We start from the raw sequence: 17,856 nt of genomic DNA, 5'->3' as shown, positions 1-17,856 counted from the left end.
CGTTTTACAGTAGATCACACAAATAAAAAGGAGGTCTGTATTAGAGAGCCCTTTCCTTCTAGTAGGCTCATACTGGTGGGTCCCCGATTTCCTTCATAACATTACTATCCCCCTTTCAGTGATCGCATGACCACTGGCTACTTGTTGGATGAACAACTGTCTCCACCTATGGGAAACTAAATACACCCCTTGTATTTTAAATATTATATATTAACAAATGAATTGTAATAATTAGATAATTTCACGAATTTGCTTCATTTTTCGTGAGGTTCAAGCATCTACAATCACTTGATACGTATCCCCCAAACTATCATAGGTTTAATTTTTAGAACAGACCCCCACCATATTTACAATATATGGAATCCATTTAAATCTTGGTTGAGCCTTCTAGAAATTTGGTACAGTAGCTTTAGTGTTCGGGATGTTGGGCTAGTTGGCAAATTAAATCATGCAATCTGTGCTGCTCAAAATGTTTGCTTCATACATTATAATCATACATCACAACAATAAAACATTATTGTAAGAGGTACGACCACGGAGACATCTTTGGGAAAAAATAAACCATGGCTTTTGTTCAGCCCATAGTTTGATTTCGAAACCTCACAGATCTCTTCTTCCAGTGTACTTTCTTTGTTATGAAGAAGAGACCTGTGAGGTTTCGAAATATCTGTTTACAATAATCCCATGTTTCATGAACTTTCATGCTGCTCCCTTAAATGTTATCACAACCTCCAACAAATCTACATTTCTCCAGGGCCACTACTGCTATATACGGACTTTCAACTACGTACTGCAGAACTCTACTAATGACCATTTAGTGCAATGATAGTCATTGTATTGACATTTTATTTCTATATACGGGACTCGAAAGAGTCGGCTTAGGCCGTTTTGTTGCAACAAAAAAAAAATACGGAAAGATTCCCGAAGCCCCTTTCTCGGTATTCTATATAGGGGCCAGAGGTACTTGAAGCAGGTCCTAAGCCAACTTCATATGAAACTCCAATGAAAGTTCCCTGCTTCAGAGAAAAATTGTCTCAACCCCCTATTAAACTCTATTATTTTAGGAATCCTGTCTCCCTTTCTGCATTCTAAGCATGCATATTGTATAGATCTTTCTAGCATATAGTATAAAATAGGATTTCCGCAAAATGTGAAGTGCAGCTGCAGCCACCGGTATTCGACCACATCACGTTCCAAACTCATGGCCAATTCTCCATATACCCCGCGACATGGTCCACGGCAGATCAATGGCCCATCGGATTAACACAGTCAACCTGACTGTAAGAGACACGCAGTCAGAGAGAGACTGAATCAGTCACTCTTCCTGCGCGCCTCTAACAGGCGATCGTTGGGCTTTCATTTTATTTTAATATTACAGTATTGTAGCAGGGGGTCTCCGGAGCAGAACCACATTGATTTCAGGTCCAGGGACCCCCTGCTTCCAGAGTTACAGGCCCCGTTATGGGGTGCCTGTATCCCGGCGGACATGTTTAAATTCTCCTGTGTCACAGCCCACGTGATCAGGGGATTTAAACCAAGCAGAGGGATACCGGCACCCCAACGCAGGTATAGTGACTGCTTCGGTCTATCTCTGACTGCGCATCTCTTACAGAAAGGTGGAACCCGGTAGGAGTCCCATTCAAACGAAGGGACCCCTACTGTGTTAATCCGATGGGCCATTTTTTCTGCTGTGGACTACCTACCGCGCTGGGTTTTTGATGAGAATCAAAGTTTTTCCCGAGATGTGGTCAAATACCGGAGACTGAACCTGTATATTTAGCCTCTTTTGAAATGATAGAAATACATTTTTTAAATAATTTCTATCACTAAGTGTTAGTTTACTTGGTTGTAAGATTGTGCATTCCTGCGCTTATTAGGTTTTAATTCAACGCATTCTCATAGTTTTTTACAGTGTACAAGGAATATACAGTAGATGAGTGTACAAGGAATATACAGTAGATGCTAGGAAACCTAACCAAATATGTTAAAAATCAAGCAAAAGTTACTAAAAACTGTCTAAATATCCCAAAAATGAAACATGGCTGCACACGTGTGCAAATGAATACATTCCAATTCTAATATATAGTGTATACTGTAGGTTTCAACTAATTTGTTGTTATTTTGTGTTTAACAGATCCATCTAAACCAGGGAATTTAAACTTTACCAACATTGGAACAAACAGCATTTCTCTGTCCTGGGGAGACCCAATAAATATGTCCAATGTGACAAAGACTTTTAATATAACCTATAGGAGTTCTTCAGGCACTTGGAGCGTCTCAAGTAACACAGCATCTGTCACCCTTCAGAGCCTCAGATCTGGGACTAAATACACAATTACTGCAGTAACAGTTGGAGTCCGGCAGTATCAGAGTTTACCTGTGAGCAACACTGTGACCACAAGTAGGTTCTCATTTATTTCTATCTCCTGCAGGATGTTTCACCTTAATTACTGTAGCTCATGTCATAATATTGTGTCCCTGGCAGCTTCAGTTGTACTGGAACCATTGAGTAATAAAACACCTGGCAGCTGTTGTCCTGGGGTTACCAGAATTACCTATTTTTTTGTATATGAAACTAAAATGATCATAAACTTAATGGGTAATTCAATAACCTGCCGAGCGTGTTTTGGACCAATTGTCCCGTTTTGTAGCATATCGAATCATCCCCTTTACATCCATCAACTGTGTGATCATATAACAAAGTGAAACCTCATACTGTATAATGCTCATGTAAATTATTATAACAAACCTCAATGTTAATCAGCATTTGTAACACAGTAATGGAGAGAAAGATGGGAGCCACGGTGCTGCCTATGAAATTGTGGTTATTATTCAAAGTGAAGTATCTACTTTATATTACATAGTTATCAAATGTACATCATGGGTCATATTTACTGACGAGTGTTCTACCATAAGACATCTTCCAGAGTTTTAAGACGCCTTACTACCTATTGAGGTCCATGTGTTGAGGTTTTTAGACCCTTCTCTTAGGTTCCCAGATTAGTTGTTTCAATACCACCACATTATCATGGTTACAATTGGTCAGTAATAAAAACGGCGAGGAATTAAGAAGTCTGTGAGTTGCTGAAGCTCCAAGAGAATAATAATATTGAGTTTGCATTGTTATTATACTTCTCTTTGAACTAAATGAAACTATAACGTGTTTTTATTTTAAATTGTTTTACTGTAGAACCGAAACCAGTGACGCAGCTCAGAGCCAATGATGTGACTTCAAACTCTGTTCCCCTGAGCTGGGATAAACCTGATGAGTATAACAGTTATTATACCTACAGAGTACAGACAAACACAAGTGTATCATCATCTATAATAGTGACAAAGGAATCCGCTACAATAAGTAGCCTGACAGCTGGGGAAACATATACATTCTCTGTATTTACCAGGGCAGATAATGTCACTGAAGGAGAATCGCTCTCAGTCACTACCTGCACAGGTGAGTACAGGCTGACTGCTGAAACGGAAATGTGTTGCTTATTTTAATAATCTGTGTTAATTTTTTTTAACAATATATGAGACAGCATTTACTATCAGTCTGAGATCCCTCTCTTCCTAAGGTCAGCAATAGTGCATCTATTATATATATAATATATCTATTATATTATATATTATTATATATTAATAATAATATTATATTATATCTATTATATAAAAAATGTATCTTATTGCTCCCTCTGGAGATCCTTGGCCCTTATTGGCCACACGGAGGCACCTGATGTGCTTGCCCCTAAGCCTCATGTGAGTTGTAGTCCCGTGGAGGCTGCAAATACATTGGGGCCGCGTGCGCACTTGCCCTGCGCATGCGCGAGTCTTTGGGGGCCACCTCAACCCTTCCTGCACTTTCCCTACACTCGCGCGACTTCTCCCTAGCTCTGGGGCCTTACCTGCGCCTGCGCGATCACTGCGCATGCGCGACTCTCTCCGCAATGGCGGCGCCCTCCTCGCTAGTTGCCGGGACCGCAGCAACGCGATCGCGGCCTTAGCAACGGCCCGATCGCGTCCCCGGCAACCAGCCTGCTCGCGGAGATAGCACGCTACTCCCTGCTCCGGCCCCCACCTTTGGAAGCAGCCGTCGGGTCCGTCGCTGGCTCCGGCGGCACCCGCGACCACGCTGCTCCAAGGGAGGGGGGTCTCTAGGAGCTGCTGGAGACCTGGGTTACACATCTATAATGAAATTCTCTATACGCCGGTTAAAGGTTTAGTTCTTTTAAACAAAAAGCTACAATTCAACAGAAGTATTATATTGGACATTAACAAAAGTGAATAGAATTAAAATCTTTGCTTTTATTATTTTTTAGTTCCTGGGAAAAGTCAGAATATCACAGTGAGCAATAAGAATTCTATAAGTTTCCTTGAAGTCACCTGGACAAGACCAGCAGGGAAAGTGGATTATTACAATGTCTCCCTGACAGGCGACATAAATATAACAAAGCAAACTGATTCTACACAAGTGAATTTCACAGACTTACTACCAGGCAGAGAATACTCCATCATTATACTAACAGTTAGCGGCAACTGCAGCCAACCCACAGATCCAGTGATAGAGGCAACATGTAAGTATGATTGTTATTATTGTGTTAAATTGGATGTAACTTTTTATATCACACAAAGAGAAAGGGAAACTGCACCAGTTATAGGTTTTTATTATTACTTATTTATCAAAATGTGGATGGGGTACAGAAAATAAGAAGGGGGGAAATGGGTACATAAAAACTGGTGGGGTGGGAAATGACCACGAACAGAACCATAGTACAACAAGAGTATGTTACGCCGTAATGGTGAGAGGGGTGGGAAAGGGGAGAAAGGAAAATATAGGAAATGTGGGAGGGTGGGGGGGAGGGGGAGGGGTGGGGGTAGAGGGGTGGGGGAGGGGGGTAGTGCCTGTCCACTCATTTCAGTCATTGAAGATGCTGAGAGAGTGTACACATGTCTCCCCCAACCACTGTCTCCTGTTTCAATAGGCGCATATTTTTATTGATTTGATTATAATAAAGCTCTGTCTCCTCCCCTAACTCCTTCTATAATCGCTCCCCAAAATACTAATTGGTGTAAGTGGAGCAAAATGGGAACAAAGCACCTTGATACATTAACACAAATTGACAGAGTCAAAATAGCGCAATTTGCACCCTTTTTTAACTGCTCCAGTTACGACAGTTGTTACATATTCCCAAAGTATCACAGGTTACTGTCAATGTTTGCAAACTCACAAACTCACAAACATGGGTTGATTGATAATAAGTAGTTTATTGCAGAGTAGGATCATACCCACAAAAGTCAAATCAGAGTCTCTGCCAGGGAGTGTCCAAAACAGCTTTTTTATACATTTCTTCCCCCTTTGTTCTAAAGAGGTTACCAGGCAGAATATACTAACCACTCCTTAGTTCTTGGACCAAACATCTTACAGATCATTAAAACCTGGTTAAAACTTGATTCAAACAGCTCTGTATAGGAACCAGGTATAACCTTACTCTAGGAATGTGGGCATAAACTACAGGCACAGTCGTAAATCTACTTAGAAGCGAAACTCTACAACACACACATTTCTACACACAAAGTGGATACTAAAGAAATAACAGATTTTACCAAATGGAAACTGAACATTGCCATCAAACCTTCTCCATAGACCCTCCAGTCCATTTCAGTAATATCAACAGTATGTTCATTTCAGCAATATTATTTTGTCATTACATTTTTAGAGCAGAGACGACCATAATACCAATATATGCAAGCCATTTCATTCTTGATTGAGCATTTGGAAGTTTGGTGTTAGGAAGGTTAGGGTAGTTGACATATTAACCTTTAGAATGGTCTCATGATGTGTCTGGTACATAATGGGCCCCGTTATGGCAGAGTGTAACGTGTAGCTCACCACAAACCAGGCGCGGCCGCGAGGCTGAGGTAGGGAATTGTATAAACGCCAACCCACAACCGCGAGGGCGCGCCTAGAATGTTCTTGCAAGCTAGATCAGGAGTATAGAAGGTGGAATAGTCGTTATACTTGCCAGGTCAGGATTGGAGAGTAGCGGATTGTTGGAGTACTTTGCCAAGGTCAGGATTGGTGAATAGCGGATAGTTGGAGTACTTTGCCAAGGTCAGGATTGGTGAGTAGCGGATCTTTGGAGTACTTTGCCAAGGTCAGGAGAGGAGAGATGCGGGGTCCAGATATGAAGCAGGGGTCAGGCAGCAGCAGGTACAAGGCAGGAGGCAGCAAGGCACAAGGCAGGATGAAGCAAGATACAGCGTCACATACGGTTATGCTCAGCGATGTGTGTCAGTACTGAGCAGGTATATAAAGGAACCACCCACCAATGGGAAGTGGGGAGGAACAAGATGGAACGCAGGGATAGGCTGCTGGGTCGCGCATGTGCGCCCTATTGTTCAGCCCGATCAACTCTAGGGGTGGAGCTACGTCCCATTAGCGACCCAATCACGCGCCCCTCACGCACCGCGCATGCCCGTCACGAGAATGTGAACGGAGACTGGAGGCGGGTCCAGGAGGAGCTTGTCCCGTACGCATCACTGACGTCAGGAGGTGACCACTCGATCGCGCGCCACTCGCGCACCGCGCATGTCCGTCTTTGGAGCGTGGGGCGGAGACTGGGGGCGGACCCGGAGAGGTGGCCAGACTGAGTGTCAGCCACATGCGCGCAGTGGAACCACCATAGAATCGCAACTCCCGAGCACCAGATGCAGCAGGATGGGGAGGTGAGTTCCGACCCTCAGGATGGCGAATCCTCACACAGAGGTCCGTTGATGTACCAGATACATCATTGTGGTTTCCATCACCCAGGGAGTGGGATTTGGGCCTTGATGGTCATGTGATTGCTACTGAAGTGATCACATGACTGGAAATGCCGAAGGTCGAGTTGCATTGTAAATGTTAAAGTAATCAATCTGTGCTTCTCAATTGCTTCCTTCATACTGTATACCTGTATTATAATGATACATCATAACTATTATACATTATACAGTATTTAAAGCAGAAAGAAGGATATTCAGCGCTCGTGCTGCAGAAATAAAGATGGAAAATCCCTTTGCTGCACGTGCATGGAGCGTCTCCCCAAATGCTCCCACTTCAAAAGGTGATCCCCCCTAAAAAAGGGGGGAGGACACCCTGAAAGACAGAAAAAGAAAAAATGCACAGATGCGCACCAGGGATTAGATAATGTTATTTATTAATAAAAATACACATATAAAACTGAGAGGATCCAACCCCTCCTCAGCTAAAGGAGTTAAACTGCCCAGATACAGTGACCATACATATGGACTCTGAAAAATCGAAACCCTAAACAGTAAAACACACACAGTGCACTAAAAAATGTATATACAATGTAAAAGAAGGGAAAACCAAAGAAAATAGCGACAATCCAAGGTGATTCAAGTTGAAACCGCCAGAGAGGACTATCATACCGCTGACAACGGGAAACGAACACTCACACTGGGGCAGAAGTGGGGGTCCACGGATGACCGCATAGGATCCGGATCGCGGCACCGCAGAAGTTGAAAAACACCACTTGTGCCACAGGCAGGCTCCGTCTCAGCCTCTCAGCAAACACGCGCAGGATGACCTGTCGTGACCTCTACGCGTTTCGCACCACGTGCTTCGTCAGGGGGGCTTTTCTTTTTCTATTATACAGTATTTAGGCTATTATGTACTATAGGAAACTTTTTGGTTGGAAGAGTTTACCAGACTATAAGTATATTCAGAGGGTAGATCCGAAATTGGCAAAAAAAGTGGAGCACAGCATGCAAAGCACTGGGGCTAAGGTACAATAAAGTCAATTAAAAACAACTTTATTAATGTGGTGACAGCATGGAAATTTGGCAGGTGGGCCACTCTGATGCGTTTCATGCTCACGGCGCTATGTCAAAGAGTTTGTCAAATACCGTATACCTGTAGTTCTCGAGACTTTCTGAAGAAACAATCTAGACTTATTGCATTTTGTGATCTAGGGCTGGTATGTCCATACAGCAGGAGAACAAGCCATGGCTGTCCCCAAAACAGACATTGGCGCTATTATCCTCCTTTGGGCGTCATATATATACCCCCTCTATTTCAGCCTGTACAAGTCAATGGGGCCTATGCTAGTAGCCTCAACGAGTTGGCTGCTACATCGCAAGGTTTGGCATGTTCCCGCCAAACGGTTTGTCAGTTGAGTTATCGGGGTATTCAGAAAGAATCTGGACCCCTCTCAAACCGTGCGGTGGGAAAATGCCCAAACCGTTCGGCGAAGCAGCAAACACCTCTGAGATTTTTCCCACGTTCTACCCCGTACGTTCTGGCTGCAGAGATGCATAGAGAGCTGCACAGAGAGAGCCACCGAGACTTGCACATCTCTCACAAGCGATCACAGTGCTTTTTGTTTAAATTTTAATACTAATGTGCATGAGAAGGGGTTCTCCGGAGCAGAACCGCGTTGATTTCAGGTCCGGGGACGTCCTGCTTCCCGAGATACAGGCCCTGATATGGGGTGCCGGTATCTCCTTTGCGTTTAAATGTACCAGTCATGTGACGCTGGACATTTAAACATTGCATGGGGATACCGGCACCCCATAACGGGGCCTCTATCTCGGGAAGTAGGGGATCCCGGACCGAAAATCAACGTGGTTCAGCTCCGGAGACCCCCTTCTCACACACACTAGTATTAAAATGAAAATTAAAGCAACTTCATTACCTTTGTGGCTAGCTTGAATAGGGGCAGAGGGGGAAGATGCAGTATTAATGTGTATCAGCTCCTGAGACCCCCGGCATCAATTCGATGCAGGAAAGATGCATTTTTTTTCTAAGTCCCTCTCATGTAAAAGCTGGCGAGAAGAATCTTTGATAAAATTGCAATTCCACAGCCCCGATGAGATTATCAAGATTTTGCAATTTTATCAAAATTGCGAATTTGAGCTTCTCGCCGGTTCCGCACAATGTGTTTCACCGGGAGCCAGAAATCATGAGAAAATGCTTTCCCAGCACGATTTCACCAACTTATCGAGGCTTTCTGAATCGCTACCTAGCAAAATGTTGCGAGAACAGCTCAAAATCTTCAATGAGTTGGTCATCAAAGTTTATAGAATAGGCACCAATATCTTCATATCAGACACTCACAGGTGTATTAATTCTCCATCTTCATATCGACACTCACAGGTGTATTAATTCTCCATCTTCATATCGACACTCACAGGTGTATTAATTCTCCATCTTCATATCGGACACTCACAGGTGTATTAATTCTCCATCTTCATATCGGACACTCATAGGTGTATTAATTCTCCATCTTCATATCGGACACTCACAGCTGTATTAATTCTCCATCTTCATATCGACACTCACAGGTGTATTAATTCTCCATCTTCATATCGACACTCACAGGTGTATTAATTCTAAATCTTCATATCGGACACTCACAGCTGTATTCATTCTCCATCTTCATATCGGACACTCACAGGTGTATTCATTCTCCATCTTCAAGCAAGTTTAACCATCAGCTTCACATTCACATACGCTGCTCTATCTACAGCTCTGAAGCACTGCAGCACAGAACTGTATTTCTTTCTCTCTTATGAATATATTCAGTCTTCATATTTTCTAATTGTATTGAATAGGAGGGGTTTTAACTAATATCTTTATCATTTTAACAGATCCTTCTCAACCCGGCCCCTTAAACGTTACCAACACTGGAACTAACAGCATTTCCTTTTCCTGGGGAGACCCACTAAATATGACCGGCGTGATCAAGTCTTTTAATATAACCTATAGGAATTCTTCAGGCGCTACTTGGAGCATCTCAAGTAACACATCATCTGTCACCCTTCAGAGTCTCAGATCTGGGACTAACTACACAATTACTGTAGTAACAGTTGGAGTCCGGCAGTATCAGAGTTTACCTGTGAGCAACACTGTGACCACAAGTAGGTTCTCATCTATTTCTATCTCCTGCAGGATGTTTCCCCTTTATTAGCTCCTGTTATAATATACAGCAGGTCCCCTTGCAGCTTCAGTTGTACTGGAACCATTGGGTAATATAACAACTGGCAGCTGTTGTCCTGGTGTTATCAGGAGGAATTATGTTTTACATTTAAGTGAAACCAAAATGATCATAAACTGTGAACTTTCAAAGTGAAACCTAATATAATGCTCATGCATGTTATTATAACAAACCTCAATGTTAATCTGCATTTGCAACGCAGTAATGGAGAGAAAGATGGGAGCCGCGGTGCTGCATGTGAAATAGTGGGTAATATGCAAAGTGAAGTGTCTACTTTGGATTATATGGTGATTAAATTTACATTAGGAGCCATATTTACTGAGCAGTCTTCTGAAGTAAGACCCCTTCCGGAGCTGGAAAGCGCCTTGCTGCCCATTCAGGTTAAAGGGTCAAAGCTTTCAGAGCTTTTACTTAGGTTCCCTGATGGTATTATTGGAATTTGTAGATAAAAAAAATAAGTTCTCATGGTTACAATTGGTCAGTAATAAAACTATGAATAGTTACAATGTTTATGAGTTCCTGAAGATCCAAGATAATAATAATATAGGGTTTTTATTACTATTTTGCTTCTCTTTTAACTAAATGAAACAATACACTTTTTTTTTGTAGAACCGAAACCAGTGACAAAGCTCCAAACCAGAAATGTGACTTCAAATGTAATTTCAATGATTTGGGATAAACCTGATGAGTATAACAGTTATTATACCTACAGAGTACAAACCAACACAAGTGTATCATCATCATCTATAATAGTGACAAATGAATCTGCTACAATAAGTAACCTGACAGCTGGGGAAACATATATATTCTCTGTATTTACCAGAGCAGATAATGTCACTGAAGGAGAGTCGCTCTCAGTCACTACCTGTGCAGGTGAGTACACATTGATGGTACTGATGCAGCGGCCGTTATTCGAACACATCACGGCGCCGATTTTGAGTTCTCTGCTGTTCCCCACGCAGCATGAACGCGGCCAATCGCCCCAGGCACTCGCGCTTATCGCGGATGTTTTGTTTGAATTTCATGGAAATTCGTTTGCAATAAAATGAATGAATTGTAATGCGTACAGTACTGTGCTACTGTGTTACTGTGCCACTGTGCTACTGTGTCAATTTCATGTTTTTAAAAGCCAGAACACTAAAATTCGTTTTTCTGCACTCGCCGCGCTCGCATCTTAGTGCGGGAAGGCTGGAATTCATCCTGCAGTTTCAAATCGGGATTCTGATGTACATGACGCGTGAAGTGTTCGAATGAATAACGGCCGCTGCATCAATAAGGCCTCATTCTGAGAGACACTTTGAGTGTGTTTAAAAGTCAGAGTACATCGATACACAGAGGCTGCACATACTGCATTAGAATTAATGTCAGTACAATCTAAAGAACATTGTGTACAATCAAGGTTTCCAAATGTTATATTGTTAAGACATGCAGAGTACATTTAAAAAAAATTATAATGATAGCACAACAATAGCTGCCACAGAGTATAATAGGTTTTCTCAAACTGTGGTCATCAAAGACAGTGATCCACAAGACTGTTAAAAAAAATCCCTGTTACCAACTGTTCCCTTGCAGTCTGTGGCTTTTGTATCATTAGCAGCCTGTCCGTGCTGAATACAAAAAGGATGGGGGAGCACAATAGTTGGAAACAGGCAGTGTTGTAGAACTAGTAATTGCTTTTAAAATAAAGTAATTATATCCTGAGCGAGTGTGGTAGCTCAGGTGTCTAATGTCTAATTTGAATGATATACACACATTGGTTCATATGTATTGGAGAATGGGTAGAATAAAAGTATATATAACTTACACGGCCTTGTGTAAGCCCAATCACATCAAGGTTTCTTTCGGAATCCCGTGTGCTTCTGGTGAGGCTTTTCTTCTTGCGGTGTGGGTTCTTCTTCTTGATGTATAAGCTGCTTGCTTCGTTGGTTCAGAGTGCCGCTCCAGGAGGATTTCCTCTCGTGTAAACAGAAAGGAGGATAGGGTTAACACATATACATATATACGTCAATGTGGGGGAGGGGATGGTGTGTTTATGGACCACCATAAAAATATATATAGATTATACTCCGGCACTCACACGGGCTGGTGTGAGTGTACTCTTATCTTGGTATCTTGTTTACTTATGGGTGTTACCCAATTAGTATCAGGTGATGAAAGAGAGGGGTACAATGGTATATATATGGTAAATATAACACAATACTCACACGGGCCAGTGTGAGTACACACTTCTAGCGGTATCTTTGTTCTTCTGTTCCTGATGTAGCTAATGATGAAGATGGGGTTTAACGCATATAAAAGACACTAGGGTCTGGAGGGTACAAACTAACTTTAATAAAGAAATAAAAACAAAAACAGAAACCAAACGTTTCTTGGGGAAGTAAAAGCAAGGGGGGACAGTATGGTGTATAGTAGTAGGGGGTCTCGCCTTCCGTGTCCGGATGGGGAGCTGCAACTACACCTCTGTCTCCTCTATGATGTGCTGTTAAAATGTTCCAGGTAAAAGAGCAACGCGTTTCGTCCAAGTACTGGACTTCCTCAGGCTCTGTACAGAGCCTGAGGAAGTCCAGTACTTGGACGAAACGCGTTGCTCTTTTACCCCCCTTGCTTTTACTTCCCCAAGAAACGTTTGGTTTCTGTTTTTGTTTTTATTTCTTTATTAAAGTTAGTTTGTACCCTCCAGACCCTAGTGTCTTTTATATGCGTTAAACCCCATCTTCATCATTAGCTACATCAGGAACAGAAGAACAAAGATACCGCTAGAAGTGTGTACTCACACTGGCCCGTGTGAGTATTGTGTTATATTTACCATATATATACCATTGTACCCCTCTCTTTCATCACCTGATACTAATTGGGTAACACCCATAAGTAAACAAGATACCAAGATAAGAGTACACTCACACCAGCCCGTGTGAGTGCCGGAGTATAATCTATATATATTTTTATGGTGGTCCATAAACACACCATCCCCTCCCCCACATTGACGTATATATGTATATGTGTTAACCCTATCCTCCTTTCTGTTTACACGAGAGGAAATCCTCCTGGAGCGGCACTCTGAACCAACGAAGCAAGCAGCTTATACATCAAGAAGAAGAACCCACACCGCAAGAAGAAAAGCCTCACCAGAAGCACACGGGATTCCGAAAGAAACCTTGATGTGATTGGGCTTACACAAGGCCGTGTAAGTTATATATACTTTTATTCTACCCATTCTCCAATACATATGAACCAATGTGTGTATATCATTCAAATTAGACATTAGACACCTGAGCTACCACACTCGCTCAGGATATAATTACTTTATTTTAAAAGCAATTACTAGTTCTACAACACTGCCTGTTTCCAACTATTGTGCTCCCCCATCCTTTTTGTATTCACTGCCTACAAGGGTCCCGGATAGATCCTGCTGGGGTTCCGAGTCACAAGAGGACACCACTTGAAAACTACTCACAGGCAGTATTACACCACACCTTTTTTACTTCCGCACATCAAATAAGCCATACAGAGATAGCGCCCGGGTACCTCCACAAACAACTCATTTAGTGTCCGTGCTGAATATATGAGATAAATAAATATACTGTACTGATGTACATGGCTGAGTAAATGTGATCGGCGTGCACAGGAATATTGATGCTGAAAGGGTCAGCGATGAAATGTTGAGAACCCTTTGGTTATACAATACACCCCGAGACATTGGGGTTATTTAACACTGTGTTAGATCCATGTAAAAGTACATCGCATTTAAATGGATAACCCCAAATAACCTGCATTGTTCCTTAATAAGATGTTACAAAATGATTGCATATTTCTTTAGATAGGATAGATATGCCAAACAGGTTAAAACATGAGTAGAGGTTTGATAAAAATAAAATAAAAGTGGTATTGCATTTTTAAGTCAAAGATTAACACACATTCCCAGCACGCTCAAACTCCCACACCCACCACATGATGAATATATATTTATGTCAACCACAGAGCTACTGAGCGTGGCAATTGCATACAGCAAGAGACAGGTGGTGCCCAATGCTACATCCCATTGACAAAACATATATGATGAAAAGTATAAAGTAAAATACTTCAATAATAATAATAATATTAAATACTTGGTTATTAGTGTAGTGTAGGACCTGCATTAATTTGGTTATACCTTGACGTTGGTATGCAGGCTTAATACACTTGGCCAAAGGGTTAACCAAATAACCAAGTATTTAATATTATTATTATTGAAGTAGTTTACTTTATACTTTTCAAAATATATGTTTTGTCAATGGGATGTAGCATTGGGCACCCCCGTCTCTTGTTGTTTGCATTTTTAAGTCACCTGGATAGAAGGTCCTTAGATATATTGCTGCGTGGCAGAATAATTTGTAAGTTCTTTTTAACACAAATAAGATATTTTATTTTCTGGGGTTTTAGATCTGGCTCACAGAATAGCTCTCCTGGATGAAACAACATTGACCTTGTATGCTCTGTGATGTACATGTTATATTTCGGTTCTGGCACTATACACAGCAGTGAATATCGCTACATCACAATGTCGCTCTCTCCTATAATCCAGTTGTTAAAGCAGAAGACTAAGGGATTTCTACAATGTCTTTGGTTGAAAATATCAGCTCCTTAATTACAAGGTCTCAGAACGTATACTATACACAGTGTAAGAACTGTAACTGCATAAAAGGCATGTTTAATATGGGTTTGAATGTGCTCTCTTTTAGTGCCCGGTTTATTGGCATCCCAGAATATCACGGTGAACAACAAGAATTCTATAAGTTTCCTTGAAGTTAATTGGACGAAACCAGCAGGGAAAGTGGATTCTTACAAAGTTAGTCTCACAGGAGCCATAAATATAACAAAGCAAACGGATTCTACACAAGTGAATTTCACAGACTTACTACCAGGCCGAGAATACTCCATCATTATACAAACAGTTAGTGGTAACTGCAGCCAGCCATCAGCTCCATTGGTGGAGGCAACATGTAAGTACAGCAATGTGTTTTGTTCTCATTGTACCATCGTCATCGTCTCATGAAAAGGTCTTGCAGTTCTTGTCAGATTCTGATGTTTAGAATATTAACAGATAATTATGTCTTCTCTCGTTAGCTGATATTGTTGAAGTAATAACTCAACATTAATAGAATGAACAGGGGAGTCTCTGGATGGTATTTGTGGCGGCAGCTGGGAGGATTAGGGCTAATAGGTTGGTTGTCGCACTTTGCGTCACGCAGCGTATCGTATAATGCACAACATTACTTTTCTACATCTTAAATTAGACGATAGATTGTTATTTATCAGGTAACCTGCTGCTACACGCCCATTAGACATGGTAGTGTACCCCAACATTTTGCGCCCCCCTCCCCCCCACACCGGTCACTCTTTGACACTTATCCGATAACCATTGGTTTAATAATCTGTTATATATAAGGGACCAATATGCACTTTTATAGACTAGCGTAAGATTATCAGATCCCAAATGAATAATAGTAATCTTCATGGTGCTAGTAATGTCCCCAAAAGGAATCTCTTTAAAATATTTTTCTAACAATAGAATCACAAAAGAGGCTTGTAATGTAATTATAAATCCAATACAAAACATATTTAGCTATTGTCATAAAAATAAAAAAATAAATTACAAAAGGGCGGGATTAAAAAAACAAGTGACTAAAAACCTAAAAAGTATCACAAGCTACAACTGATCTACATTCCTCCAGGACTAATACGGCTACTGGAACTTTGAACTTAAAGCTGCAGTTAAAGCAATGTTTAAAGCAATATCCTACGTGTGTGGTTTTTTTTTTAAATAAATAATTTCTGTACTATGAGAAAATACTTGTAGCATTTTTTTAAACAATGTTTAAATACATTTTAAATGTATTCTAAAGAAGGAAGCATTATTGTTTCTATAGAAACCATTTACAAAGTCACACCCCCTTCCCCTTCTGAGACAGGCTCTGGCTCTTGAGCCCCGCCCACTCTCTAGCAGTGCACCAATTATATCTAGTAACTGCCTGGTCACATGATCTTTCACACACAACTTTGCATTGTGGGTACTGTTTTGCAGCAGTAACAGTGATATAAAAAAAAAACCCGAGCCGAAACTTCAGCGATTGATTAGAGGAGAACTGATCGATCTGCAGCTTAGCCAATCACTTGTCAGTGCGCAGATTGTATTGATGCACATATTGATCTGCAGCTTAGCCAATCACTTGTCAGTGCGCAGAGTGTATTGATGCACATATTGTATGGAATTTAGTTTTTTAAACGGCAGCTTGTACTACAGCCTTGAACTAGCTGTTCACAATTACAGCTATTGCGGTTTAGTGACTAACCCCCTCACCTTATTCATCGGTAACCAGCAAGTTGGTTCAGTCATGTTAGGGGGTAATTCAGTATTGTCTCTGAAGTCGGTTGGGATTTGCAGATGAAAAGACCGGAACGGCCGCTTCGACAATATAGACACCCTCTAAATCTTCAGGTCCAGGTGCTTCAGTTGGACTTTTCTTTGGCAGCAGACATGGAAGATCACATCTCATTTACTCCTAATGCTCATTTATCCTCACTCCTTTATGCAAATATGAATGAACATTCACACAAATCCACATATACATACTAACGCTAACAGCCACCTACACTTACACCCACATATACATACTAACGCTAACAGCCACTGTTAAATGTCCTTAAATTCGCTTTTTCTGTAGATTCACATCAGTATAACAGAATTCAGCATTCTTGTCGTTTGCACACAAAAACAAAACGTTTATTTTGAAAATAATTACTTACATACAAAAATAGTAAGAATGACGATGGTGATGTTTCAAATAGATTGATATTCTTAAGAATAGTTGCACATAGTAACCTTCTTTCTGTTAATATTCTCTTCAGGTATTAACATGTCCTTTTCTCCTCTTCATGGTATTATCAATCTGGCCCGGTCTTTCTTCGTCTGGCCTATCTTCTCTCCATCCTTCCTTCCTTCCTAAACTCACTAAGCTCACTGCTGTATTTATCCATAAAGACCCACCCAGTCAGCCATTTTAACCTTTAAGATGTTATATCCCAACATGGTATTCACCTACATTACTGATGTCATATGAACTACTTCTGAACATATAAGTAGTTTCAAACTTACTGAATTGAAAAGTCTTATGCAGCATTTTTCCCAGTTAGGACTTGCAGCTGTTCAACAACTTGAGGCCACGAATTGACCTTTTGGGTCAATTCTGTCTGTCAGAATAGATCTGACCTTTCACTTAGAATACTGCACATGTAACAATAACTGAATATACAATCAGATAATATATAGATATGAAGGAAAGTCCAGACTATTATACTGTATACTTTAACATTCTGCCTTTGATAACAGATTCATTCATTACAATATAATTATTGCTAAATTGGATTTCTTACAGCCCCCCTAAATTAGATTGTAATAGAATCACTATAAATCTTTCAAACAACCATACATATCACATTCAAAACTTATCAAACAGAATGTCAGAATACAGCATACCTCTGAATTACTCTGCCTTCACAATACATATTACCAATTGCTGAAAAACAATATATCATGTTATAACAACGTACAATGATGAAGACAAATGAAATATTTCCCAATACTGATACATTATAACAGATTTCTTTAAAACTTTGCCCATTGAGCCTGTAATTACCCATCATGTTCTATCTCTTTTAGTTTACCTTCTTCATGTTGAAAAACAATTTCTGCTTTTTATTGTTTTTGTAACATCTGAAGTAAACCTTAATCTTTTTAAAGTTCTTCAGTCCATTTCTCTCAAGAGAACTCAAACTCATTTATTTGAGCTATATTAAATTGTAATGGAAGCATATTTACATCTCTCAA

General features: G+C 40.8%; 1 protein-coding gene across 2 annotated transcripts in view; it reads left to right on the top strand.

Annotated features, from left to right (window-relative positions):
* The window catches only part of LOC142464250 (receptor-type tyrosine-protein phosphatase beta-like), a 158,311-nt gene that overhangs the window by 72,815 nt on the left and 67,640 nt on the right, over nucleotides 1-17,856 (top strand). Inside the window, exons 18-23 of one of the 2 annotated variants that reach the window (XM_075567664.1) lie at nucleotides 2,135-2,401; nucleotides 3,191-3,451; nucleotides 4,314-4,568; nucleotides 9,646-9,915; nucleotides 10,602-10,865; nucleotides 14,711-14,971. In XM_075567664.1, coding sequence (XP_075423779.1) covers nucleotides 2,135-2,401; nucleotides 3,191-3,451; nucleotides 4,314-4,568; nucleotides 9,646-9,915; nucleotides 10,602-10,865; nucleotides 14,711-14,971 — 1,578 coding nt within the window. The remainder of the gene's footprint in view (nucleotides 1-2,134; nucleotides 2,402-3,190; nucleotides 3,452-4,313; nucleotides 4,569-9,645; nucleotides 9,916-10,601; nucleotides 10,866-14,710; nucleotides 14,972-17,856) is intronic. The other variant, XM_075567665.1, reaches the window with a different exon arrangement.

The sequence above is a fragment of the Ascaphus truei genome, chromosome 12 (genome assembly GCF_040206685.1).
Source record: "Ascaphus truei isolate aAscTru1 chromosome 12, aAscTru1.hap1, whole genome shotgun sequence".
NCBI classification, from domain to species: Eukaryota; Metazoa; Chordata; class Amphibia; order Anura; family Ascaphidae; genus Ascaphus; species Ascaphus truei.
This window is presented reverse-complemented; position numbering and strand designations above follow the sequence as displayed.